The following is a 27,167-nucleotide window of genomic DNA, read 5'->3' as shown; positions in this document are numbered from 1 at the left end:
AAACCTGTCTCCAGTCATTGCCAAATGGTGGGGTGGTGATGAGGGGTGAGAGGCAAATTCATCTCAGACATACTGCATTAATCTGACAACAACATTTCTAAGTTATTTAAAGTAAACGATAAAGTAATGAATATTTGCAAGCTAAAAGTTCCTTGGAATTGAGAGTCAACCTCCACTTCAGCTCTCCACCCCCACCTTCCTGCCCCACTTTATGCGCTATCTCACACCCCTAGCCTAATACCTTGCATTCAATAAACATGGGCTGCTTAACTCTTCTGTATGATTCCTCTTAAGAATCAAAGAGTTCTACTGGAGTTCCATCCAAGTGTAAACCAACAACAGAAATATAGAAACACAGGAACAAATGACAAATTCAAAAATATGTATTATTACCGTGCAAAAAGCAAACTTGAAAAAAAAGGCAACATTAAGAAGAGAAAAAAAAATGACAAGAAAAAAGAAGTGAAATGACCCACAGCTTATACAGTTTAGTGGTGATTTTCTAGGTCTTAGTGTTGTTGGTGGGACTGTGCAATGTCTATGGGTACCTCAGACAAGTCTAAATATAGGCAAAAGGTAAGGGGGGGTGCTCTCAAGAGGGAAAGGCAGGACCCCCGTGTGCACAGCAGCAATACCCACAGTAGCCGAAGGTGGAAGCGACCCAAGGGTCTACTGACGAACGAATGGGTAAGCAAAATGTGGGATATGTGCACAATGGGATGTTATTCAGGCTTACATAAAAAGGAAATCCAGAGAATGCTACAGCATAGACATTGTGACATTTTGCTATGTGAAATAAAGCCCTCATACAAGAACAAATATTGTGTGATTCCACTTACAGGCGGTACCCAGAGTAGTCTAATGCACACAGACAGAAAGAACGATGGCGAGTTGTGGTTTAGTGTGTACGGGGCTTCAGTAAGATGAAGAGTCCCGTGAAAGGGTGGACACTGGCGATGGCAGCATGATGGGATCATATGTAACACCACTGAACTGTATGTACATTTAGAAATAGGATGGTAAATTTTATGTTCTGTGTGTTTCACCACAATTGAAAAGGGGAAAAAAAAGGGAAAGGTAAAGGGGAGCATATGGTCGAAGAGAAAGGGGGAGAGAAACAGCAGAGGGCAATGGAAAAGTTATAGCCCTGAGGGGAAGCAGATTTAAACCTCTTGGCTCTGCCGTTTATTACTATGTGACCTGGGGTGAGTTGCTCGGCATCCATGAGACTTTGTGTCTTTTTTTTTTTTTAAGATTTTTATTTATTTGACAGACAGAGACAGCAAGAGAGGCAACACAAGCAGGGGGAGTGGGAGAGGGAGAAGCAGGCTCCCCGCCGAGCAGGGAGCCCGATGCGGGGCTCGATCCCAGAACCCTGGGATCATGACCTGAGCCGAAGGCAGTTGCTTAACGACTGAGCCACCCAGGCGCCCCCAAGAGCCTTTGTGTCTTTATCAGCATAGCTGATGTGAGGATTAGCATACGATGGGCACATAGTAGATATTCAATTAACAGTAGAGAACATAAAACAGAGAAGGAAGGAAAACACAGGAAGAAATAGGGAAAAAATAAAAGAGGTGATAATGTATGGACATGGTATAATGCTACCAAAAATAATCTTGGCTTCATGCCCTATGGATTTGCCTTCATTTGAGAAAACTGAAAATCTTGCAAGGGGATGAAATATCAAAAATCTTTCAGAGAATCTGCAATATACACTTGTGCTACAATGACAAGTGGTTCTCAATGTTTTCCGAGTGGCAGAGAATCCAGAATCTACTTAAAATACTGGAAGTAAATCAAAGACCCAAAGAGAAAATTCTAGGTTGTGCAAAATTGTATTTTTCACTAGATTTTGATGGGTGTAAGAAAGCCAAATGCCCTGATGAAACAACTTTTTTTTAAAGATTTTATATAATTATGAGAAAGAGAGAGAGAGAGAGAATAGGGGGAGGAGCAGAGGGAGAGGGACAAGCGGACTCTGCGCTGAGCAGGGAGCATGCCGCGGGGCTCAATCTCAGGACCCTGAGATCATGACCTGAGCTGAAACAAAGAGTTGGATGCCTAACCAACTGAGCCACCCAGGTGCCCCTAAACAATTTTTTTAAAATAAAAAATCTAGGAGGTATTCCAAAGAGTTGGATTCCTTTAGGGCCATCAAACTCATGGGGAAGTGTGGCCCATTATCTTCTATTTGCCCTTCCATTTTCTTTCATACATTTTCCCGAAAACAGCAAAGATACCCAATCATTTAATGTAGATTCCTTGTGAATACTTCAAAACTGGTGTCTTTCAATCACTTACGAGAGCTAAAGTGACAAAAAGTGCAGTCCTCATTAGCCTTAAAGTGAAGAACAATAAAACCCCATCCAAGCAACGCGCAGGGCTGAGTGACTGGGGTTAAGTAGAGATAGACGGCTTGCATGGGAAAGAATGAGGTTTTCCACAAAAAAGAAAAAAAAACAGAGCTAAAGAGGTCAAAGGTCTTTAGGTCTCTTCCAAATCACAAAGACTCATCCTTGCAAGGCCAAGAAACAGTTTTCAGGCCACTTGCTTTGTGAGCAAAGCTCCACCACATATGATTAAGTTACACTCAAAGTATGACATGAAAAGTGCCCTCTGGAGAAAAGGTTTTTCAGAGTTGCCTTTGAGCTTCCTGATGGCGCCCCCACAGCCTTTCTCTGAGGATTCAGAAAAGCAGGACCAGAGAAGGGATGTTGCACCTTCTCCCCAGAGGGCGAGCTCCTCTGGCCTTTAGAATTTCTTACCATTACGAGAAGAATGCCTCTACCTGGTTTGCAAAAGATACAAGAATATCTGGCCGAAGATAAAGTGACATCATGTGATTTCTCAATTTCTTAAGTTGTAATTAATGATCCAGATATAATGGTGGTGGTACATACCTGAACCAGAACTGTGTCGCCAAATTATCATCAACATTAGTAATGCTACTAGGGGCTTACGGAGTCTTCCACCTAAAAACTTTATTGATCCTATCTCAGGGATCTTCACTAAAATGTTCTGAGGTAGGCAAGAGATGAGGTTCTAACTGTCCAGCAAAGGAGTCACATGAAAGCAAGTTCGGATGTCTGCAGTGATATGTGATTCTGTGATTCTGTCGCTAGCTGTGCTTCATCAGAGCCCAAACTTTGGCTCAAGGTCACAGGACTAGGGGATAGTCTGAGTGCTGGCTGGCTGCCCTGGTGAGGTGGCCTGTGACGCACTGAACAGGCTGAGTGGGATTCAGAAAAGGCTCAAAGAGCTCAGGAAGGAGGTTACTTAACACAGTGCTTATTAATTCTGATCTACTGAAATCTCTCAGTTGTGACTGCATTAGAAATCCTGGCACATACTAGAATTGAAATGTAAAACTCTTCTCTCTCTCTACCTAATACATGCAGACAGAAACACACACGCGCACACACACACACACACTCTCTCTCTCTCTTTACTTGTCTATCTGGACAAAGCACTTTTCTGGACTCTACGACATCTGCGTTCTTGTTCTGACAGCTGCGATTAGCCGTGTGATAAAGCACTTCACGTAAGGGCCTCGGTTTCCCCATTTGTGCAATGACAGAGGTGGAGAAGATGGCGTCTGAGGCTCCTTTCAGCACTAAAAGTCTCTTCATTCTCTGAGCTAAGCTATAGGTTAGGGCTTCAGTCTTCATATTACATTTCACAGGATATACTCAACAAGCTTTCACCTGAGAAATGGGTACAGTATTTGCTATTTTATTTAATGTCAAAGTATGAATTCCAATAAAAGATGGCTAACTTCACAAAAAAGCCCTCTTCCCAACAGACTGTATGTAATATGCACCCCTGGCGTATCTCCCAGCCCCTCATGGAAGAGCCCCCGCCTGGCTGCCATGGGGCTTCCCTCCTCCCCACAGAGGCCTGGGGATTCCAGGTTATGTCCTCCTGCGCACCCCGCTGCTGCCTCTCTGGAAGCTCTGGGCTTCCTCTTCTGGGTCCCAGGTCAATCAGTACCAGAAGGCTCTGGAACATAGCTGAGAAAGCCAAAAGAGGACAAAGAAAGAGAAAAGGCAGGAGAAAACTCCTAAGGCCTCAGGTGGGATGCATTGCCCACTCCCCACGTACCTCTAGTTCCAGGGTGGGGCACAGGGAGGAAAAGGAGAAATGCAGGAGTGAGGGGTGGAGCGGTCAGTTGTGCTCCTGCCGGTCCTCCCTTCTCTAGCATCCCTCCTGGCCCCATGCCTATCAAGTCACAGTCTCCAGCTGTATCTGTACCATCCACCCCTCTACCAGCTTGGGCCCCCACACCCTTGGCTTCCCATCTTGTCCCCTAACTCCTTAGAGCCCCACCTCCTCCCTGCCAGAGTGCGCACTCCAGGTTACAGGAGCCACCTCCGACGGTGGAGGAGTGCTTGGTCTCACTCCCTGGAATGTAAGGGACAAAAGTCCCCATTTTTGCAGCAATCAGGCAAGAGGACAGTAAACGATCAAGTACATTGAGTGCATTCGCCACATAGTACTCTGTAAATACAGTTCCGAGGGCATCCCTATGGATTGCTTTAAAACTCAAAACCATAGGAAGATATGCTTTGATTCTTTTCCCATCTTACAGATGAGGAAATTAAGGCTCAGATTATGCAAGTTGTCTAAAGATGGCGAGGTAAAAGCTTCAGAGGGCTGGCCCAGGAACCACCACATCATTTAATATTGCCGTAGCAAAATGGATTCCAACATTCCAATTCCTCAACAATCAGTTCAACAAACAAAATGTTTGCACACAGTTCATATTTCGTGTGGGAACCGCCATTCCCTGTGGAGGTGTCACTGGGTATGTGTGTGGACAAATCCCATCAACACACTGTGCCAACCAGAACAGGGACTAAGAGACTCTACTGATATTTTTAATTCACCAAGTTGCTCAAGGAAAGGAAGAAAGAGGGCAAATGTTACCTATTCAGTAACAAACCTTTGGGAAAGCTATCTAGTTAAAAAAACCATTTTCAACCTGCAACCCCAGATGGGGACTTGAATGGTGACTTGTGGATGAGGTCACATTGCGGTTGGGATGGAAGATGGTTACATTTTGTGAAACAGAAGAGCTAAGATCCCGGGGAAAATTTTAAAACTTTATCTGCTCGGACGCTTTATAAAAACCAAACAAATGCTGCCTATGAACGATTCGTGGTGGCTCGAAAAAATTAAGTCTCTCTCTCTCTCTTACTGTTAATATTTTAGTGGGCCTTCCATAGGATCTTCCTAATTAGAAACTTGAGAGATTAATGAAAAAAATACGTTATCAACTACTTGAAGTATGTTACGGTAGAGGGCCATTGTTTCTACAGCAACAGAGAGAGGAATTAAATGACTTATTGCCAATTTATTTCTTCAGCGCGATGCTGACACACACTTTCCTGGTGTGTATCGGTCTTGTCCAGTATTTCCGGCTGGCCACTTGCAGGCAATAATGCTGAAGTCTCCAGGAGAGCCACGCAGAGACTCTTCTTCCCTGCAGCCTGCTTCTAGCATGTCCTGGAGGCCCTCTGGGAGACTCAGGAGAAAAAATTTCTGTCTGAGATCATCCAAAGCTCAAACAACTTGGCCATGCCATGAGGATAAAAATTAGTTGCCGCTTGCCAGTGGCATGTTTATCCACTGACTCAAGTTCATTCAGCTTTGGATCAAGATCATAAATGAGCTCATTTGACAGACCACAAAGCGTGGCCTGTCAGGGGTGACACAAATGGCCCCAAACAGAAGCTCTCCAGCTGCTTTCTCTACTTGATACCTTGTTGTCTGGACATGAAAACCAGCACTCACCGTGATCACCTTTTAAGTATAGGATGATCTTAATTTTGTCACCACCATCACCAAAACCCCCAAAGCCCAGAAACCTATACAGAATGAGGCTATGGGCTTGAGGCTACACAGACTTTCAAGCCGGACGGCCTGGCACCAAACCTTGGTTCCAGTATTGTACTGGGTTGAATGGTGACCTCCCCCCAAAAAGTATGTCCACCTGGAAACTGTGAATGTATCCTTATTTGGAAAAAGTATCTTTAGAGTTGTAATGAAGTTAAAGATCCTGAGATGAGACCATCCTGAATTAGGCTGGGCTCTAAATCCAATGATAAGTACCTTTATGAAAGAGAAGGGGAGGGGTGCCCATGTGGCTCGGTCAGTTGGGAATCCGACTCTTGATTTCAGCTCAGGTCATGATCTCAGGGTCATGGGATCACGCCCTGCGTCAGGCTCAGCAGGGAGTCTGCTTGAGGTTCTCTCTCTCCTTCTTCCTCTGCCCCTCCCCCCTCCCTCAAATAAATAAAATCTTTAAAATCTTTAAAAGACAGAGAGAGAAGGGGAGAAGACACAGGGGGGAAGGCGATGTGCTGGCAGAGACAGAGACTGGAGCGATGTCTACAAGCCAAGAAACACCAAAGATGGCCGGCAGCTACCAGAAGCCAGGAGAGAGGCAGGGCACAGATTCTCCCTCAGAACCTCTGGAAGAAACCAACCCTCCTGATAGCTGACTTCAGACTTCCGGACTCCAGAACTATGAGAGAATGCATTTCTGTTGTTTTAAGTCACCCAGGTTGCAGCAATTTGGTACGGCAACCGTAGGAAACTCACATAAACATCAGCGCTTACTAAGCTGAGTGACCCTGGGGAAGTTACTTGGCGTCTTTATGCCTCAGTCTCCCCAGCTGTAAAACAGAAATTTTAATAACCCCTTAGGACTGTTGTGAGGACTGATAAATTAATGGCATCCTCAGAGCTGCTTTGCACAGCAAGCACGCTATTTATCATTCCTGTGTTCCTCGTCACGAATATACACAGGCAGGTATTGAGAAGCATCTGGGCAATATCTCTGAGTATCAAGATCAAAAAAATACTTTTTTCTGTTGTGCTTCTCTGTGTTTTACAAATTATGTACAAGGAATGTGCATTATGCATCAGTTTTATAGTCAGAGGGCATTTATGAATTTTAAATGATTTTACTTATCCTGATAAAAGGCTGCCTCTCTGCAAGCTCATCTTCAGATAAAAATTGCTGTGCTACATTTCACAGGGATGGAATATTTAAACAACACGCACGTTAGCAGGAGAAGTAGCCCTGGAGAAACAGCGATGTGATTATTAATACCTGAGAACTCCAGTGCACAAATTGTTACGAGTAAACTACTCCTTTGGAAGTTGAGAGGCTCTGAAAATTGCTTCCTGTTGCCTAGCACAAGGAAGCCTGATTTCTTGGTATATGTGTTTCTCTTTCCACACTAATAGTATTTCTACAAATAACAGCATGAAACTTCCAGGTTTCCTATTACAGTCTTTCTGTCTTCCCAGTTTAGGAACCACCTGCCTCCTCTTCAGATACCTAGCTTTTCACTGTAAGCATTACACAGTTCTTTAACGGACCCATGTCTCTTTGGAAAAACACTATTTTTGTAATGAAGTACTTCACCTGACCCAATCACCCCTGACTGAAGGCTTACTGAGGATGAGAATGTAACACAATATACAGTACAAGAGAAGGGACACAGAGAAGAGTGTTGACCAGCCATCATGATGAGGTGGAAAGGCACTGATGCCTATGGGCTCTCCAGGGCCAAGAGAACCAGAAGCTTTTCATCCTCGGCAAAACTGCCATCCTGGCCCAACCCTTGGTAGGTGGGTGCAAAGGTCTTTTTAATAAACACTGAAAAATACACCACCTGCAAGTTATTGTTATCAACAGGAACTTCCTGTCACGTGGAGTAGGTTATATTTTAGCACAGGGGAAACGGAGGGTTTGCTGACTTAACCTTCTTGCTCAAGCTCACCTTCCACTGAGTGCAGGACTGGGGCTACTTCAGGTAGGTGAAGACAGTTCACTTAATCACGCTTTTGACTTGAGGGGAGGGGTTGGCAGTCCCCTCCTTCGTCAAGCATGGTCACCGGGTGTTTGCTGGGAGCCTGGGGGGGGGGGGGCGACGCACTGCACCCGTGCTCCGGGACACCTCTCCCGGCGTCACTTTCGCAGTGAGAGCCCCGCTTGGCTTCTTGTTTAAGCCTCTGGCACTGTCCACCCGCTCCCCTTCCTCGCTGCCATATTCGTCCCTTCAGCCTGGGTTCCTCATTGCCTCAGGGTCTCTGATGACTAGGATCAGTGCATGCCTGTCCTTCTCTCTACCGATTCCTCAGCGGACTTTTTTGTCTAGTGATTTTTCCCAAAGTATCTATAAGCAGGACAGATTGGAAATTTAAAAAAAAATAAATAGAAAGGAGGAGGGAGGGAGGGAGGGAAGGAGAGACAGAGACAGAGACAGAGATAACAACCAACAAGTTTATAACCATAAGGCAGTACTCAAGAAACAGGCCTGGTGCTCTTGCTGTCTTCACTGCCCGTGGTTATTTGGTCTTGTTCCCCAGCATTCTCTTTGTATTCCCGGGGTCCCCCACCGTGTCCTCAGCCCTCTTCCCTTTGGTGGAAACGCTGCAGACCCAAACAGAGTTCCCAAAGGCTTGACAAAATCCATTCCATCTCGGGAGGAACCTCTCCCTGTTCAGCTATCTCTGATTCTCGTTCTGGTCCCACCAACTCTGCCCCCTGCGGCCCCATCTCCTTGTTGGTTCCTTGTCTTTCTGCCTTCTAAGTGTGGATGTGTTTTACGGAGTCTCAAGCTTCCTCCAGAACCTCCTGCTAAGTCTGCCCCTTGAACCTTCATGTCTAGACTTGATTTCTCTCCTGAGCTCCAGGCATCTATATCTAGCCGCATCCTGGATATTTCCACAACTGTGTTCCAATAGCAACTTAAATAAAAAATATACAAACACGGAACTCATTATCCATTTCCCTGAACTTGCCTCACACCTCCCAAGATCTCAGTGTTTGCTAAAGCATCAACAGCCTCCCACTGACCAAAATGGATACCGCCAAGTCACCTTAAACTTCCCCTCCCTTGCACCACACTTGGATTCACTTGAGTCAATCTTCATGTCTCCTTCAGTAACCTGCTTTGTTCCTCTCCCTTTGTTTCCAGCATCCCGAGTCCAGCTCTTCTTGGGTGGGCTGCTCTGACAGGCTGTTACCTGTTTTTCCTGTCCTCCCCCACAGCTTTTCCCCATGGCTTCCAGAATATCTTCCTGACAAAGCTCTGATCCCACTCGCTGGTATTCAAAGCCTTGTACGATTGGGCTTCTATTCCATTCTTTCATTTTCCAACCTTTATTCTATATGTGCTGTTAAAGTTTTTAGACAAGGGGGTGGCTCTAATGTCTTGGAGGGCTACGTAAGCAAACCAAAGCCTAAGCCAGAGTCAATGCACCTGAATCTGAGAAAGTGAAGGTGAAGAGCAACCAATCACAAATAGCCAACTGGGTTTCCCCAAACAAGGCAGCCACTTGCACTATAGCCAGTCAAATACTGGCTTTGCTTCGCTTCAGCATCTTCTCTTCGGAAACCCTGCCCCCACCTCGTGTCCTGGCACGCTCCTAACCACCTTTGGTTTGACACTATCTGACGTGAATCGGTGTACGCTCAAAAAAACTCTTGAAAATTTTAATGTGCATCGGTTTACCTACATGACAGTATCCTACACTCTTGGTTGTGGAAATCACTCCATACTCTTCACATGTGCCCTCTAATTTCTGGCTTCAGTGCCCTTGCAGATCCTGTCCTTTCAGCCGGCAATGCCCCTTTTCTCCCAGCTTTGGATTTCCAAACCTTCCTGTCTTTAAAAATCACCACTGTCAAGATTCTCAAACCCCAGCAGCAAATGAGCTACTTGCCCACCGACCCATCTGTAGCATTTTTATCTCTACCTCTCTTACGACTCACAACATCTGAGCCTGTGCTACGTCCCCGATTAGGCACGTCTGGCAGGGGAAGGCCCCCATCGGATTCAACTTTGAATCTTTGTGCTGCTGTACCATCCATGTCCAGGGTGGGCAGGTCTCTGCCAATAACCAAACGAATGACTCTGTGTACTCAGGAACAGCCCTCTCCATCAGACCTCTACTGAGGACCATGACAAATGCCTAAGAAGACAACAACTTGGTTTCTGCCCTCCAGGGGCTTATAGCTCATAGAGATTAGGCTAACATATGCTAATTGATAAAAAGCAATGGAAGATAAAGAATAGGATTACTGAGAACACACACTATATACATTCTATTAAGTCAGAAAAGAGGCTCCTTTTTATGAAATGACATTGGATCTTAGTAATAGGTTTATTTTGGATGGGTGAAAAGAAGGGCCTTCTGGGTGGAGGGAGTAATCGGATTAGGACAGCCAAAGGCATGGGGAGAAGGTCCTCACATTCACCATGTCCCACTCCCGCTAGGATGTGGGCTCAGTGCCGTGAATGCATTTTTTCATTTAATCCTCTAACAATCCTACAAAGCAGACGGCGTCAGTTCCAATTTTACAAGTAAGGGGGCTGAGGCTCGAGGGGATTAAGGGACTGGCCGAGGTCATACAGGATTAGGTGGCAGAGCTGGGGTTTGAAAAAGGCAGTCTGCTTCTGTTGCACCACGCTGCCTCCTCCAGAGCAAAACACAGAACTATCACTGGGTATTTTCTCCAGGAAGGGGGACTCTTTGCACTGATGAATCACTCAAGTCGTAGAGCAAGAAGCACAATGTGTAATATGTGTAGGGCTCGGTACAACACAGGCGACTCTGAATGCAAGTCTGTCCATCTAGAAAGAAAATCGAGAAGGCTCTTCAATGAGATGAGAGTAGTGTGGGGAGAAATGATTAGGGAGGGCATCCCTAGAATGGAGGGGTGTCTCCAGACTGGTAGACAGAACAAAGAAGGGACACAGGCTTGAGTATGGATTAGTATCACCCGTCCCAGCCTACTTCCATTACAAAGGAAGAGAAATAACCCAACTGAACATAGATTGGTTGTAATGAACACCCATCCTCAGAGGTGGTAAGAGACACAATGATGGCAGGAGACATACTTGGTCTCGTTGGCACATCGGATCTTGCAGCCTTCCTTGGGAATCACCAAGCCCAGGTGCATTCGGAGCCTGCAGTTGGTGGGCCCCGTGTGTGGCCACACGTGAGTTCCTGGGTGCATGACGGAATATTTGATCTGCGCAGAAAATATAACAAACTGGTCATCCATTTATCGCGGGGTGGAGGAAGTGCTAAATTAAAGTTACAGGATAAAACTATGTCAATTTGAATTTGAACCTTTGTAAGGCTTAGAATTTATATTTTCGTCTTATTTCTTTGATAAGGACTCTCATTTTCCACCAAGCGATAAACACTGAATACTTCCCGCCCTCAATTCTGACATCAACCACATGAAATTATGTTTCATAAGAGAGAGTGAAAAAAGACGCCTTCATTGGACCAAATAACCGTTTCTTTATAAAGGTCAGCACTCCCTTATTCCTAATAACGAACTGTGTTCTTCCCATCATTGAAGACATGCTTGGTACCTGTCCTCTTCTGCATCCTGTTGTCTCAGGAAATTTATCTAGTAAAGAACAGGTTTTAGGAGCTCCTTTACAGGCATTTTCATTTTTTCTTCCTAGAACGAGACATGATAAAATCATTGTTAGAAACAAATCACAGTAAAACTTGAACTCGTCCCGTTTTGACCAGACACAATCTGTATTATCATCCTCACTAGGAATGAGAAAGCTAAGCAAACACAAGAAGACAAAGTATAACAGACAGTGACTGGCAAAGACCAGAAGTCTCTACTCACTATTGGACTATTTGACTAAGGCTGTCTAATGGACAGGGTGAGTGTTGAATACTTATTCTTCTCCCCGTGACAGGTAGAATAATGCCCCCCGCCCCCAAGGTGTCCATGTTGCAAGCAGGAGCCTGTGAATAGGTTATGCTATATGGCAAGGGGAAATAGAGGCTGCAGATGACATTGAGATTTCTAACCAGCTGACCTGAAAACAAAGAGATTATCCTGGATTAACTGGATGGGCCCCATGTAATCAGAGTCTTTCAACATGGAAGAGGGAGGCAAAACAGAGTGATAGAATGAGACAGACTTGACCGGCCACTGCTGGCTTTGAAGATGGAAAGCAACTGCAAGCCAAGGAATGTGGGCAGATTCCAGAAGCTGGAACCTCCAGATGAAATAGATCCCTGAGGACACTCTGATTTAAGCTCAATGAGACCGCTATAGACTTCTGACCTCCAGAACTGTAAAGATAATACATTTGTGTCATTTTAAAGCCACTAAGTTTGTGGTAATTTATTAGAGCAGTCATAGCAGACTCCCTAAGGAAAAAACAGTTTCTATTTCAAACCTAAAAATGCATTTCTAGGACTATATCAAAGAGTCACCTCAACATTTTTAACTGGAATTTAATGTATTTTTCATTGTACAGATCATACTTTATATGTTGATAAAGTATAGGATTTAAATGAAAAGGGGAAGAAGTATCTGAGAGATGATGCTTTCTATGAGTGACTGTTTTGGGAACACAGATTTTGGGGCATCGTCTTAAACATCCTGGACTATGCAAATTTCTTCACCATCAGTAGAATAACTGTGTCTTAGGGAAGACATGCTCAGAAATGTACATAGCATTATTTGCTCTTATGTAGGAGTAAAATAATGGATTTTTTAAAAGATAGAAAAATTTTAATTCCCTATTCAAGAGTCTTACAAGGGGCTGCTACCTCCAAAGCTGAGTTTAATTTTATTTAGTAAATGTTAGTTGTGTCCTAAGATAATCATACACTGAGAATAAAATGAGAGTTACAAGGAATGCAACTTAAAGGTATTCTCCTCAAACGGACCTTAATATTTTAGTAAACAACCTCTACAGGTATATTAGCTTTTCCTAAGTAATCTCTGCCCCTTGAGTAAAACGTTAGTTGCTGTTCTTAGTGATTAATGGAGTATCCCAAGTGAGCTGAATGATAAATGCCAGTTTGATAATGATAAATGCCAAATAGATCCTGTATATGTCATCACAAAGCATTTTTAAGCCCAGCTTCCCATGCCTTCCCTTATGCAGCATCTGGGGATGGCTTGGCAGGAGTCCCCAGTTCTGGGGTCTGGGCTGTGCAGGCAGCAGTTACGGGAAGCCTGGAGGCTTGAGGAGGAACCAGAAGTGGCTGGACTTCCCACAGGCACAGCTGACATGTGCTCCTGAGAGAACAGGTGTGTTGTACCTTAATGAATGGGTAACCTAAGGGGCTGGGTGTCACTAGGACTGCTACTTGGTCAGGACTAAATTAGAGAGAGAACCTCTAGCCATTTAGACACATAAATCTTTTCTAGTCTTGTAAACACATATTCTCTATAGGGGGAAAAGCTGTGTAGTAGATGCTTGACATTCGTGGATTACCACAGGTAGCTTTAAGGTTTTGCACGTGACGGCAAGGATTTAGGAACACAACAACGGGGGCCCAGTCGGTTAAGTGTCTGGTTTTGGCTCAGGTCATGATCTCGGGGTCCTGGGACTGAGCCTTGCGTCAGGCTCCCTGCGGGGAGTCTGCTTCTCCCTCTGCCCTTCCCCCAACTTGTGCTCACGCGTGTGCTCTCTCTCTCTCAAAAATGAATAAAAAAATTTTTTTGAAAAGAAAATAACCCAAGACCTTTAAAAATCCCAACTCCATGAATATTTCTTATAAGTGTATTCACATGTAAATGAAGTATCCAATTGATTCTTCCAAATCTGCATTGACAGAACTTCTTCTAGGGCCATCTTCCCCAAGAAACAGTCGATCACTTCTTGAGAGTTACTTTAAACTCGGTGAGAAATAATAAAACAACCATAAAGCCACCCTGAATTCAGCTGCTGGACAGTTTCCTCCTCAGCTGAGAATTTGCTCCTCACAGCTGCCTTCTACTCCATGATGTGACAAAATGATAAATTATGCTTTAAAGCCCAGGTTTGGGAGACCAACAATCCCAGGTTGGAGGCCTGGCTGCACCACTTGTTAGTTATGTGATTCGAACGTGTTTTTGAATCTCTGCACCGCAGATCCTCATCTGAAAAAGGACAATGAAATTAGGGCCTCAAGTAGAGGGTTGTTACTGGGATCAGTGAGTACTCTCAAAAGATCTGACAATTATCCAGTAGGTGATAATGGTACTACTTTATTACAAAATGATCATATGTTATATAATAATAACAGTAATGGAGGGGTGGTGGTCTTAGGTCATGGGTACTTAGGTCATGGTTAAGAACATGGAGTCCGGCTCCAGTTTGGCTGGGATTCCTGCTGTGCCACTAACTGTGCGACCTCTCTGTGCCTTGGTTCCTCTTCTCTAAAATACAACACTCATAGCACCTCCCTCACCAGATGCTGTAGGCATCAGATGAGTCCTTTTAAGTATGTCAAGTGGTTCCTGGCCCACAGTGAGTACCATGGAACTGTTGTTGCATTCCTTTTTTTAAAAAAATATTTTATTTATTTATTGAGAGAGAGAGTGAGTGAGAGAGAGCACAAGCCGGGGAGGGGCAGAGGGAGAAGCAGACTCTCCACTGAGCAGGGAGCCTGACACGGGGCTCGATCCCAGGACCCGGAGATCATGACCTTAGCTGAAGGTAGATGCTTAACTGACTGAGCCCACCCAGGTGCCCTTAAAGGTCTTGGGTTGTATCTTTTTTAGTTTCAAGGCTCTGCTGGGAAAACAGGGTCATCTTGCATGACAATTCTGATCAATCGACAGTGGCTACCTAGAACACTGTTGAGAAGGATTCAGAGGTTCAGCTTGAGCTCATCCAGAAAGGCTACTGAGATTGGTTAGCACCATCCTTTATGGGCTCTGGAAGAAAGAAGGACTGCATCTGTATGGCATATTGGCTAACTATGTATTTTAGTGTTCATTGTTGGTGATAATTAATAAACTTGAGCAGAATAGATAATCCGTAACATTCACTTAGCAATTTGAAAACATATTTGTAGGGAAAAACTATCATTTACCTGTGTGGATTCTTTTTTCTCCAACTCAAAAAAGTTGACCATTTAAAAAGGAATAAATATTCTTCAGTCCTGATTATGTGACCGGGAGACCCACCATGATTCCCACTACCATTTGGAGAAAAATGAAACTTCCAGCCACAGCTTTTAAGGCCTTCAGCTCTCTGGCAGCATCCTTTCCTAACTAGGACTACACAACCTCTACGTAACTACATCAGATATTCATCAGCCTCTTTGGCCAGACCTGAGCTCTTAGCGTGGCTAAGAAACTGTCATGCTGCCTCTCTTCCTCACTCTTCCCCGCAGCCCCTCTTGCCACAGGATTCCCTCTGCAGTTTCTGAGCCACAGCACCTGAGAGAGCATCTGCCGTCAGGGATCCCATCCTGCTTCTATGCAAGCTATGGTACTAGTTGTCTTCAAAATTCTTTAAACTATGGATTTGCTTCCAGAAGACAGTTACTGGATTCCTCCCAGAAGCCTGGAACCACCAACAGAAGGCCACAAAGAACTTTAACGAAACTTCCTAAAAGAGAAACTATGTGACTTCTATTCTCTTATGACTAAAAAAATTAGAAATTAATTTCTATTTAATTAACTGCAACTAACTGGAAAACATAAGCTTATGAGAGCCCCCACCTGAAATACACACACAGCTCAATCATTTTGAGTCAAAATGGAAATCAAGATAGAAATGCAGTCGTTTCCTGGAAATAATACAAATGAAAATATCATACATTACAGCTTAAGGAATATATTTTGCCACAATTAAAACTTTTTTAAAAACATGCAAAAATTTAAAGTCAAAATGTTGCCTTCAACCAAATCTTGTCTCCATTATTTATTTTCTTGCTTGCTTAATACTTTTATGTGCCCTATAAAGCTTTGCAGATTTCAACTTTATCAAAGCACCTGCTGTTAGCAGAGACTATGGTTCTGGAAATTACTGCCAGGATGCCTGCCATTCTGCAGCATTGTCCTAGGAAGCATAAGGATGAGAGTGCATTACGGATGTTAATGCAACTGAGGCATCAGATGAACTCCTGAATGCATGCTTGAGGCCAAGAGAATTCATGCATTTTAGTGAGACTCTTAACAGATAAAATTAGCATGTTGTTCACCTATTGACCTTGTAGCTCCCTTAAAAAAATCTTGTTGGCAAAAAAGCTGACAGTCACTAAAAATCATGTGATGTCTCCTCTGATGGACGTATCCTTGAAAGTATTACTGAAGTAGCTCTTCTATCTCTTATGAGCAAACCATTCTGAAAGTGTAAGTGAGATAAACAACTGCTTATTTGTCCTTTAATGTAAACTCACTGCTTGTCCTCTCAATGTATTTGGTATAGCTCAATATGTGCAACACGTACTGTTTAGTCTTCAAAATGCACTTATTTTTGAATAGCTATTGTTAACCCAGGTTGATGTGATTTTTCAAGAAGAGAATTGGAAAGAGCCTTAAAGCTAAAATTCAATGCTCCTCATTTTCAGGATAGATTGATATATTAATTCATCGAACACACACATACCGTGCCCAACCTGGGTTCAGCCCAAGGAATGTTAGGTTGAATGTGAGCCCCTTCCTATTCTTGAGGAACGCAGACCCTAATTATCATTGCCTGTCACTCTGGTGTCTTATCATCTCCAACCCATGGTGACCCCATTTTGGCAGGCAACGCTGTCTCTGTGCTATGGAGCAAATGAGGCTCAGGGGAGGTCCTTTCTAAGATAGTGATTAGCACATGGTGGGCTTTTTGGTTAAGCCTACACAGTAGGGTTACTCTTTGCAACTTATCATTTAATGGGAAAGACCAGGAAAATCAAAGTATTATTTATATATATTTATCCAAATAAACATGTGAGTATACCTACATACACACACACATATATATTTACATGTGCACACACACACACAAATAAGTGTTCACATGTAGTTTTAAGAAACAACAGATTTCAATAATATATTTTTTCTGGGCAGTTTCCTTTAAGTTGGGGAATTCCAGCTCTGGGAAGTATCTTGGGAAGACTTGAGCCTTCTTCCCATCAGGTCATTGGCTGCAGAGAACAATCTAGAAGTCAGAAGCTCACCTTGCTGCCACAGTGTAAACTGGCTCCAGTCGCCTTTCTCCCTCAGGTTTTCATCTTCAGGCAGGAAGAGGCCTTTGGCTTTATCCATCACTGCAAGGCCTTCATCCCGGATTAACTTCCAGTTTCTTTCTAAGGACTAGAGGGAAGATTCCGATTTTACTGAACTGGGCATATGCCTGGTAGTCATTATGATGACTCAGCTTTTTGTTTGTTTATTTGATTAATAAAGTAATGAAATCTGTGCTCTCATCTAGATTGCTTACTTCAATTTCCTCTGGGACTTCTTGTCAAGGGTTTAAAAAAGCCCTACTGTTATTTTTGAGAACTCAATGCCTTTGCAGCATAAAAATGTCAGTAATTCCTCAGAGAATAATCCCTTCCAAAAATTAGTTTTATATTTGGCTAAAGGTTGTTTGTTGTTGTTTTTTTTCAAAGATCACAAGTGAACAAGAGTATTGCTCTTGTTGATCATATTATATCAGTACATTACAGTATGCTCCATGCGACCCCCCCGACACGCAAAGAATACACATCAGGGACTTCATTTCATCTTTCAAAAGAGGTCCTCATGAAGATGCCATTCAACGTGGTAAACTGTAATTACATTTCAAAGACATGGGAAAAGTGTCCTTGGGAACATTTGATGAATTATAAAGTTAACAGCAAAACAAAGCAAATAAATGCCCAGGTGTTTAGAATTCAGCCAAACAAAAATATTTCTGACTTCTCCTTTACGAGGGTGCTTTAGCCCCGGTCGGAAAGTGGGTTTAAGACCAACAGAGCCTTGGAGTGGCCAAGCAGATGCTGGTAGATGTGTGGAAGGAGCATTCTGAAGCTCTCGCCTCCAGGTCATCCTCACTACCACACTGTGATGCTGATGAGCATGGGAGCAGAGGGGAAAGCAGGTGAGGGCGAGCTTCTAGAGTGGTGAACTGAGAGGTACTACTCTGAGGAAAAAAGAACAAAACCTGTTTTCCTACTGTATGCTGAGACTAATTGTACAGATTACCCAGGATTTTGAAATGTTAATAATGCCAAACATTTCTATGTTAAGCAAGAGATGGATGGAATAGTTGAGTATATGGGTACATGGAGAGGGAGGTGCACATTACCTGGTTTCAAGAGTCAGGGCTCAAGAGCAGGGCACTAGAACTGGTGAGTTACAAACAAAAAGAAAGATTTTGACAGACAAAAAAATAAAAACAACAATTAGCGCTCCCTGAAAGTGGATTAAGGTGCCGTGTACAACACGGCTCTCTATCTTTTGAATTAATCAAGCAAAACTGGTTGACCCATTATTGGATAGAGCAAAGCATGAGATAATGTGTGAAGTGTTTTTCTTTTTTACCAGCCATGCTTCATGAATTCATGATTCCATGTGGGAAAAGCGATAAGGAGCCAAGAGAGCTCTGAGAGACAGATGCCCTCAGAGATTTGTGTGAAAACATGGTGCCAACTTCAGCCCAGCCCAGGGAACATTTTTTATATTAGGTGACAACATTAGGTTTATTAAGATATTCTAGGGCCAGACATACATTTTAAGATTAGCTACTGGTTTTCTACTTCTTCTTTTCCCCTTCATTTCATTGAGTCTACCGGTTTATTTCCTTTTTAAATGTCAGCCTGATTGAGGTATAATTGACAAAATTCTAAGATCTTTAAAAGCGTACATTGTGGTGATTTGATATGCGTATACATTGTGAAAGGATTTCCCCCATCTGGCTCATTAACACATTCGTCACCTCACAAATTTATCTTTCATTTATTCACTTTTAAATTTTTCTGTTGAGAACATTTAAGTTCTACTATCTTAGCACATTTTAATTATACAATACAGCATTATCAACTATAGTCACCATATTAAACAAATCCTCAGACTTTATTCATCTTATGGATGAAAAGTCTGTACCTTTTACCAACTTCTCCCTATTTCTTTTACTCCCCACCCTACCCCAACCCTGGCAACCACTCTTCTACTCTCTGTTTCTATGAGTTTGACTTTTTTTTTTTTTTTAATTTAGATTCCACATGTAAGTGATACCATACAGCATTTGTCTTTCTGTGTCTGGCTTATCTCACTTAGCATAATGCCCTCAAGGTCCACCATGTTGTTGCAAATGGCAGGATTTCCTTCTTTCTCAGTTGAATAATATTCTCGTGCGCATGCGCTTGTGTGTGTGTGTGTGTGTGTGTGTGTGTGTGTATTTATGTCTTTATATACCACATCTTCTTTATCCATCCATCCATTAATGGACACTTCGGTTGTTTCTATGTCCTATTGTGGATAATGGTGCAATGAACACGAGAATGCAGATCTCTCTTCAATATCTCATTTTCATTGTCTATACCCAGAAGTGGGATTGCTGGGTCATGAGGGGGTTCTATTTTTAATTGTTGAGGAAACTCCATATTGTTTTCCACAGTGGCTACACCACTGTATGGATTTGATGCTGCTATTTCTGTGAGACCCACCTATTGATTCGTGTCAAAAGCCACAGCCCCTGCTACCATCACACTGATTTATGCTGCTGCTGGTCATCAGTAATTTCAGTATTATTTCATCCCAAGTAGGAAATTCATACATAGCAAGTCAAAGACAGAATTCCAATAAAAAGACACTCAAAAGCCTTCACTTTGGCAGGTCCCCTGAATGACAGAATATGATGGTTTTTTCCAAGAATCCCAAGATTATGGAAAAGAAAAAAATGCACCCCATATATTCACATCTTCTCAAATGTACCTAAATTGCCAACACTCCTTGTGGCTATTGTAATTTGTCCAAGTTGATAGATAAATCTGTTAGATTCGTGTTAAGTTGTCACACAGATGAGGGGAGAATTACCTTTCTAACACATGAAATTACTTTTCAAATGAGGTCACTGGAGTCTTACACAGCAGGCTCTTCCCTTCTTCCCTCCTGGTATTTTAGAAGTTTCTTTCATTTCTTTTGAAAGCTGATGTTAGGAGCATCTTTGCAAAGAGCTGATCTTTTGTTAGGAAAACAGGGCACAAAGCCCTAAGGAAAATGTTAACGTGATTGCATCACTAAATAAAATCTTTACAATTTTTCTTAGGAGCAGACTTTTACCAGAGTAATGAGTGCACTTGGATTTGTTTTTGGTTTGTTTGTTTTCAACTTTGGAAAGATTCGGCATGGTCTCTTTTATGGACATCACAGAGAAATCTGGGATGGGGCCTGGGAATTTTATTTTTAAGCATAAACCAAGGAACCACATTGTATAAAATTCATATGATTACAGGGGATTAAACCTCAAACCTAATTACATAGGGTGTGTGTGTGTGTGTGTGTGTGTGTGTGTGTTTGAAAGAGAGAGAGAGAGAGAGTATGAAGGGCTGGAGGGAGGAAGGGATCGGATATGAATCCTTTCTACAGTAATACCACTCAGATGTCTGGGATGGCAACAAATTTCCATTTCTTAGTAAATTCCAACAGGAACTTGAAGGCTCACACAGCGCAGGCCATGCCTACCTTTTTAAAGGTCTCATCTAAGATACTACTTCTTTGGTCCTAAATACACCCATTTCATAAAACTGAAAAAAAGAAGCCGATAGGGTTGGTATTTGAATTGATTGCTGGGAAGACAACAGCTTCTAATTCACATTTCTCCTTGTGGCAGCATAGATTTGAGAGCACACAGATATGATTGTTTTTACGGTGCCACATGGCTTCATAAACCCATCATGAGCACTTGTCTTTTGTTGAACCTCAGCTATATTTGGTACTCTAGCCAGCTCTAAGTGGAGTTCCCAGCTTCAAGCTTCATTAATCCCACAACACATTACAGTTCTCTTTACTCCAGACCTCCCAATCAGTTGACAAGGTCCTCACTTCCCAGATATTCTGCTCATTCACTTGGATGGTATGCTTTTCTCTTCAACATCAAGTTAGATTAGGTTTATTTTTAAACCCTTCTCCTAAAACTGACTTCTTGAAGAAAGTCTTGAGGGGAGCAAACTAAAGCCAAACTAATTCTTATAGTTAAATAGTTAAATTTCCCTTTCTATTTTCACTCAATTAAAAGTACATATTTTTAAAATTCTACTAATACTACAGGTCTTATAATAAAAGCAGCAGTCCCTCACTCAATTCTTCCCCAATCCTGAGTCCAACCCCAGTTAATCGCTTTAAATACCTCTTCTGCTATTTATCTGCTTCTATCTAAATACTATGTTTATGCCGCTATTTCTTGATTTATTCCATTCTAGACATTATCACTCATCTTTCTCTTAGGGAAGGTAACAAGTTAACAATTTGATGTCTTCTTTTCCCTCTTCTCAATCTTGCTACAGTTAAATTCACAAATCTTTCACACATCTGAGTAAATTCACATTCGGTATCATCCGCACTTGAGTTGTACTGTGATAATGACCCTTCATTCCACATTTCTGCCCCCTTTTCTTCTTCTTTTTTTTTTTTTAAAGATTTTATTTATTTATTTGACAGAGAGAGAAAGCACAAGAAGGGGGAGTGGGAGAGGGAGAAGCAGGCTCCCCACTGAGGAGGGAGCCCAATGCGGGACTTGATCCCAGGACCCTGGGGTCATGACCTGAGCCGAAGGCAGACACTTAACGACTGAGCCACCCAGGCGCCCTCTGCCCCCTTTTCTTTGACTTCATTTTCTAATGCACTTATAACTGTTTCTTCTTTACAGCACTGAAAGGCTGATACAAAATCTCTTGATACTATTCTATCCCTTGCCAAAAACATCAGATAAGCCACTACTTTCTTTCTCTCTTTTTTCTGAAGATAATACTGCAGTAGCCACCTGCCTTGCTTTGATCTGGACCAGCTGCTGTCTGAGCATGCTGGGCAAGCATCATCAGAGAACTGCTCTCGGCTTTTGCCCTGGAGTGGTCTTCCTAATTATTGCATTCTAGTTATTCCCAAGAAAGGACACAGCACAGGTAACACTAAATTTCTGAAAATATCTGAAGCTATACTTACACCTGATTGAAGGCTTGCCTGTTCACAGAATTCTACACAGGAAATACTTTCTCCTGAGAATTTTGAAAACAATGCCACATTGTATTACAACTTTTAGTGTTGCTGTTGGGAGATCTGACCTTTTATATTCCTTTTTTTGGGGGTCCTTCAGAAAACATTATAGAAGTCAGTATAGTGTAGTGGGTATGGGGATAGATTGCCTGCCTGGTTTGGAAATCTAACTCCCACTTACTAGCTATGCGATATTGGGCGATTCACTTATCTACTGTGCCGTAGGTTCCTCATTTATAAAGACAGTGAAATACTACAACTTTCCTCAAGAGTCTCTAAGATTAAATGTGCTAAAAGTACCTCTGCTATGTGTAAGTACAGCTATGATGATAATGACGAGGATTTTAAAATCTTCTCTTTGTTTCTGGCTTTCTGAAATGTCCTGAAACTGTACCTTAGCTTAAGTGCTGGTCACTTACGGGTCCCTCAATATGGAAACTCACAATTTTTCCATTGGAGACTATCCGGTCTTATTTCTTTAATAATTTCTTCTCCATTCTGTCCTTATTCTTTCTGGAACTTCTTTTGTTTGTTGAACACATTAAATTGATCCTCTAGTTTTCCTAACTTCTCTATTTTCAATCTTTTTTGGTTTTTCCTTCTTGCAGATCTTCTTGACTTAGCTTCCAATACTGCTATGAAACTCTTATTTTTGCAAATCCTATTTTGCACATTTCTGACAGAGTCCTAGTTGGGTTTCTTTTCCTTTCCACAGTATCCTACCTACTCTTTTCTTGTGGCTACACTATCTTCTCTTACTGCTCTGAGTATATCTTACAGATATTATTTCTGTTGGCATCTGCTCCTCGCATCTTCTGTTTCCCCTGAGCTCTACTTCATTCTTTGTTTTGTTCTTTATCTTCTTTCATGTTGAGGGGTCTCTCCCGTGTTAGGCGACCCTCAGCTGGGAGTCCTACAGGACTGAGACAGTGATTGGGAGCTGTGTGAAAGGGGAGGGCGTGTGGTTGACAGGCCTCCCCGTTGGGCACATCATCAAGCCAGTTTTCTCACTGGGCATCTGAAACGTCGGGTAGGGAGCGGCATATTCTTTGAGCCCATGCGGTTGCTGCAGTAGCAGGTGCCTTAAATCCCTTGCCTTTGGAAGCCCCTCTGCAATCACTTCCTTCGGTTTCAGCTTTCTTGGAATCACCAAGTCAGATACTTCCCTCTTCAATTTTCAAAAGACAAACAAAAAACACGATGGTGTTGTTCATCTGTTCTTGTTTCCCTCCTGTTTTTTTTTTTTTTATTTGTAGGTTTATATTTTTATTGTCATTTAAGTGAGGTTTTTCTTTTCTACTGTCATTTTTTTCCTTTTTTTATCCTTTTGTTATCATTTAAGTGAGGTTTCATATGGGAGGTATTAAATGCATTGCTCAGTTCTGCTTAATCCTTCTTCACCTGTATTTTCTATATATCTCGAATAGGTGATTATTATTTATTTTCCTTCTTTTCTCATAGACTAGAAGGACCTTCTAGTAAAACTGAGAAAACAAAATCCCATTAGCCCGCAAAACCTCTTAGTAATCCCTGGAATGCGTCTTCAAAACATCACCAAACTCAAAGTGATGCCATTTCACGTGACAGAGATAGGTAGCAGAGAGAAGAAAACATTTCTCACCATCATATTTCACATTTTCAATCAAACTCTGTTACTCCATATATTGCTTTATGGTCACCCTAATTTCTTTTCACTTGGCCTACATGCTTCCCTTGCATCATTTGGTTGGTATGCCCCCTTTTCCACGATGTGGTCAGATGATGACAAAACTGATTATGATGCTTGAAGCCTGACATAAGATCACTTTTAATTTTGTCTTAAGCAAGCAATGTTCATCCATCTGAGCTTTAAATATTTTCTTCTATGTAGGAAAATGGAACTGTTCAGAGAAATGCTTTTGCTAAGGCAGTAAGTAAAGATTGCAGAATGCTAAGTAAGGGGAGTTTCTTCACTAATCGTATTAGTTTGTGGAGGTTGCCATAACATATAAATACCACAGGCTGGGTGACTTAAGCAATCAAAATCTACAGTCTCACAGTTCTGGAGGCTGGAAGTGCAAGATCAAGGTGTCGGCAGGTTTGGTTTCTTTTGAGCTCTCTCTCCCTGGCTTGCAGATCTTCTAGCTATGTCCTCACCTGGTCTTTCCTCTATGTGTGCACACGTCCCTCCGTGTGTCCGAATTTCCCTTTCTTATAAAGACACTACTCATATTGGATTAGGGCACACCCCAATGGCTTCATTTTAGCTTAACTACCTTGTTAAATGACCCTGTCTCTAAATACAATCACATTCTGAGGTACTGGGCTTCAAAATATGAATTTTGGGGACACAATCAACACATAACACAAATGTTCAGTCAAGTGAGAACTAGTTCCAGCTAAGAGGGCAAATAGCAGATGGAAAGGGATCAGGAATAAATTCACATCAACATGGAAGACAGTACATTTATAGGAACAAAATAAAACAACAGTCATGGAAAAAGGCAGGAAGAGCTATGCTTCTAACATGTGGACAAAACATAATACAAGAACTCCTAGAGCTCAGATTAACGTACACAAGATTAGGTAAGCAACTGCATATGATCAGCTGTTAAGAAAAAAGGAAGCGAGAAAACACAGATATTGGCAACTGAGAAGTCCCAGAGATGTGTATGTACCTTGCAATTCGGAGAAGGCATGCGGTCAAAGACTATTCTAGGCAAAGTCTGTACATTAAAATTGGAGTTAGAAGGAATTGGTAACAATAGTGCATTAGTACAATATACACCAAATTCTATATAATTGGCTGTGAACATGTTGTTATAGTTAATTATTATTTGGGAATTATATATCTAATTTTTTGAGAGATAAATCAGCTTGAAGCCTAGTCAAAACATGCCTATACTTTACACCATGATAATGAAACATGGGTAGCATATCCTAGATAAGACACGAGTAGTGGACTCTGCTTTAAAGAGAGCAGCCGAGGGTGGAGGGCATCCCACTGAGTGCGGAGCTGAAGTTATGAATCACAGCAAATGCCATAGTGAGTATAATGCTCTCACAGCAAACTCTATTTGCAATAATTTAAATAAAATCTCTGCAGGAAATTAGTAGCATTAAAAAAGCAATCTCTTGCTGGTACTAATGCATTTTAATCAGATTTCCTGTTTTTCAAGTTCGAATATAAAGATAAAAGAAAATATCTGACATTTCTTATTGTGGAAATAAACAAAGACCAACCGAATTAGAAAAACAAAGGCTATATATTCACAGCATGCTATAGCAGGGGAGTCAGCCACCATCACTTGTGTTTTGGTGAAGAAGTGGGAAAACTTAAAGGTGAAAAAAGGAAAGGGTTCAGGGGTACCCTGAGTGGAGGCTGTTGGCAGGTAACGAGAAGTGCGCATCCTATGTGATTGGTTAGGAGAGCATATCTGGCTTTCTTGGCTTGGTCCTAAGTTGGAGGCAGGGACAAACATTAAGCAAGCTGTCAGTTATTAATCAAGTCCTGGACATTTGGGGCCAATTGTTACAGAAGTTATTCTTTAGCTTCCTGGATTGTCACTAGAGATTGCTATCTGGCCAATCTGGCTTCCTGCAAGTTTGGCTTACAGCAGGCTGGCTTCCTGGGTTATTTAGAAAAGGGGGTGGTTTCCCAGGCAGTTTGCTGCAGGTTGTGGGTCAAGGTTCTAGGTTTATTTGGTCTGGACATCGTCCATTTTTACATTTAGTCTCTCATTGTCCTTACTGAAGAAAAAGGATAAGATAAGGTGCTCTGCACTAGGGCAAGAGAAGAGTCTTGGAGAACTGGAGTTTGCTCTTTCTAGAAAGTGGCAGAGAAAGGCTGTCTTCTACCAGGATAAAGGAGAAATGATAGCCCGGGTTACCAGGGGAAACATCCAGCCTGAGGGCTTCAGGAAGCAAATGAGACTCCTATTCCTTATACCCTAGGCCAGACTGGCAGGCTTGGGGGCCAACATTCTTAGTCAGAGGAAGTTAAAAGGTGAGACAAGGTACCATCTCCCTCCCTACTCTGCCTACAGGGACCAGTGCACTCAGCTGTGTCCTGGACAAGCAAAAATCCCCAAGTCCCTAACATCAAGGGGCTAAGAGTCTGGTGGGGAGGCTTTCTATGCATACAATCAATAAATCGCTTGATAAACAGATTATCTATAATATATATGTGCATGTGTATATTTAAGACATCGACCCATGTGGATGTGTACTAAGACATAGATCACAATCTATAGGATTAAAAATTTGGAACAGCAAATAGAGCACCAACCTACAGATACAGTTTACAATTTTTCTGAAATGTTAAACACTGTACTGTGAATCCCCAAAGAGAATCACAGATAAAGATAATTTTTAGACATTTTCTTTTCACTGACCAATACTGAAAACTCACCAATTTCACTCTCAGAAAAAAAACCACCCTTTTAGTTTGAAATAATTCAAAGAATATAACAGATTTTATTCTTTCGCTGTGTTGCCGTAATCGGCATCATATGCCATTCTAGAACCTTAGCCGAGCGTGGACTCTTGTTAAGGGCTCCCATGTCAACACACATAGGAACATCCATGATGGCGGGTTTTCGTTGTGTTTGGTTTTGTTTCATTTTTGTGCCTTATTAAAACCTTGCAGGGGAGGAGAAACTGAGGTAATTATTTTGAATTTAGAGATAAAGAAACTGAGGCTCAGAGGGTGAAATGACCTTCCCTAGGGGTCAGAGCTGAGAACAAAACAAATGTTTCCAACATTTGTCTTGCTTGTCCCTCTTCCTCTGCTCCTTCCCTGTTTGTGTGCATGCGCTCTCTCTCTCAAATAAAATCTTTAAAAAAAAAAAAAAGACTATGGTTTTCAGTTGCTATTCGCTGTTGTTTTTCAGTGTTATTACAGTAATTTCTACGCATGCATTGTTTACATCTAAATTAGGCATGGAGTAATGTAGATCAAAAAGCTAATTTCAAAAAAGGGAAGAGCAAAACTCTTACAGAATGGTGGCTTCTCTCTGGCTAGAAGAGATCTTTTCTATTTATAACCTAGCAAAGACTAATCCATTTGTTTCAATTTCTATGTTAAATACCCCCAAAGCACTATGGCTTTGATATTTGTGATTTGGGCAGCAACCTACTCGCTTTTAATGAAAATATGCATAAAAGAGAAAACTCTACTGGAATATTTTTCTCTAATTTTTTTTTCATTCAG

General features: G+C 42.1%; 1 protein-coding gene across 12 annotated transcripts in view; it reads right to left on the bottom strand.

Annotated features, from left to right (window-relative positions):
- The window catches only part of ASPH (aspartate beta-hydroxylase), a 213,776-nt gene that overhangs the window by 5,529 nt on the left and 181,080 nt on the right, over positions 1 to 27,167 (bottom strand). For all 12 annotated transcript variants that reach the window (XM_078072343.1, XM_036082466.2, XM_078072349.1 and 9 more), the window contains 3 exons: positions 16,960 to 17,095; positions 11,409 to 11,500; positions 10,923 to 11,056 (listed from right to left, as the gene is read on the bottom strand). In XM_078072343.1, the coding sequence (XP_077928469.1) occupies positions 10,923 to 11,056; positions 11,409 to 11,500; positions 16,960 to 17,095 (362 nt within the window). The remainder of the gene's footprint in view (positions 1 to 10,922; positions 11,057 to 11,408; positions 11,501 to 16,959; positions 17,096 to 27,167) is intronic.

This window comes from Halichoerus grypus, chromosome 5 (genome assembly GCF_964656455.1).
Source record: "Halichoerus grypus chromosome 5, mHalGry1.hap1.1, whole genome shotgun sequence".
NCBI lineage: Eukaryota > Metazoa > Chordata > Mammalia > Carnivora > Phocidae > Halichoerus > Halichoerus grypus.
This window is presented reverse-complemented; position numbering and strand designations above follow the sequence as displayed.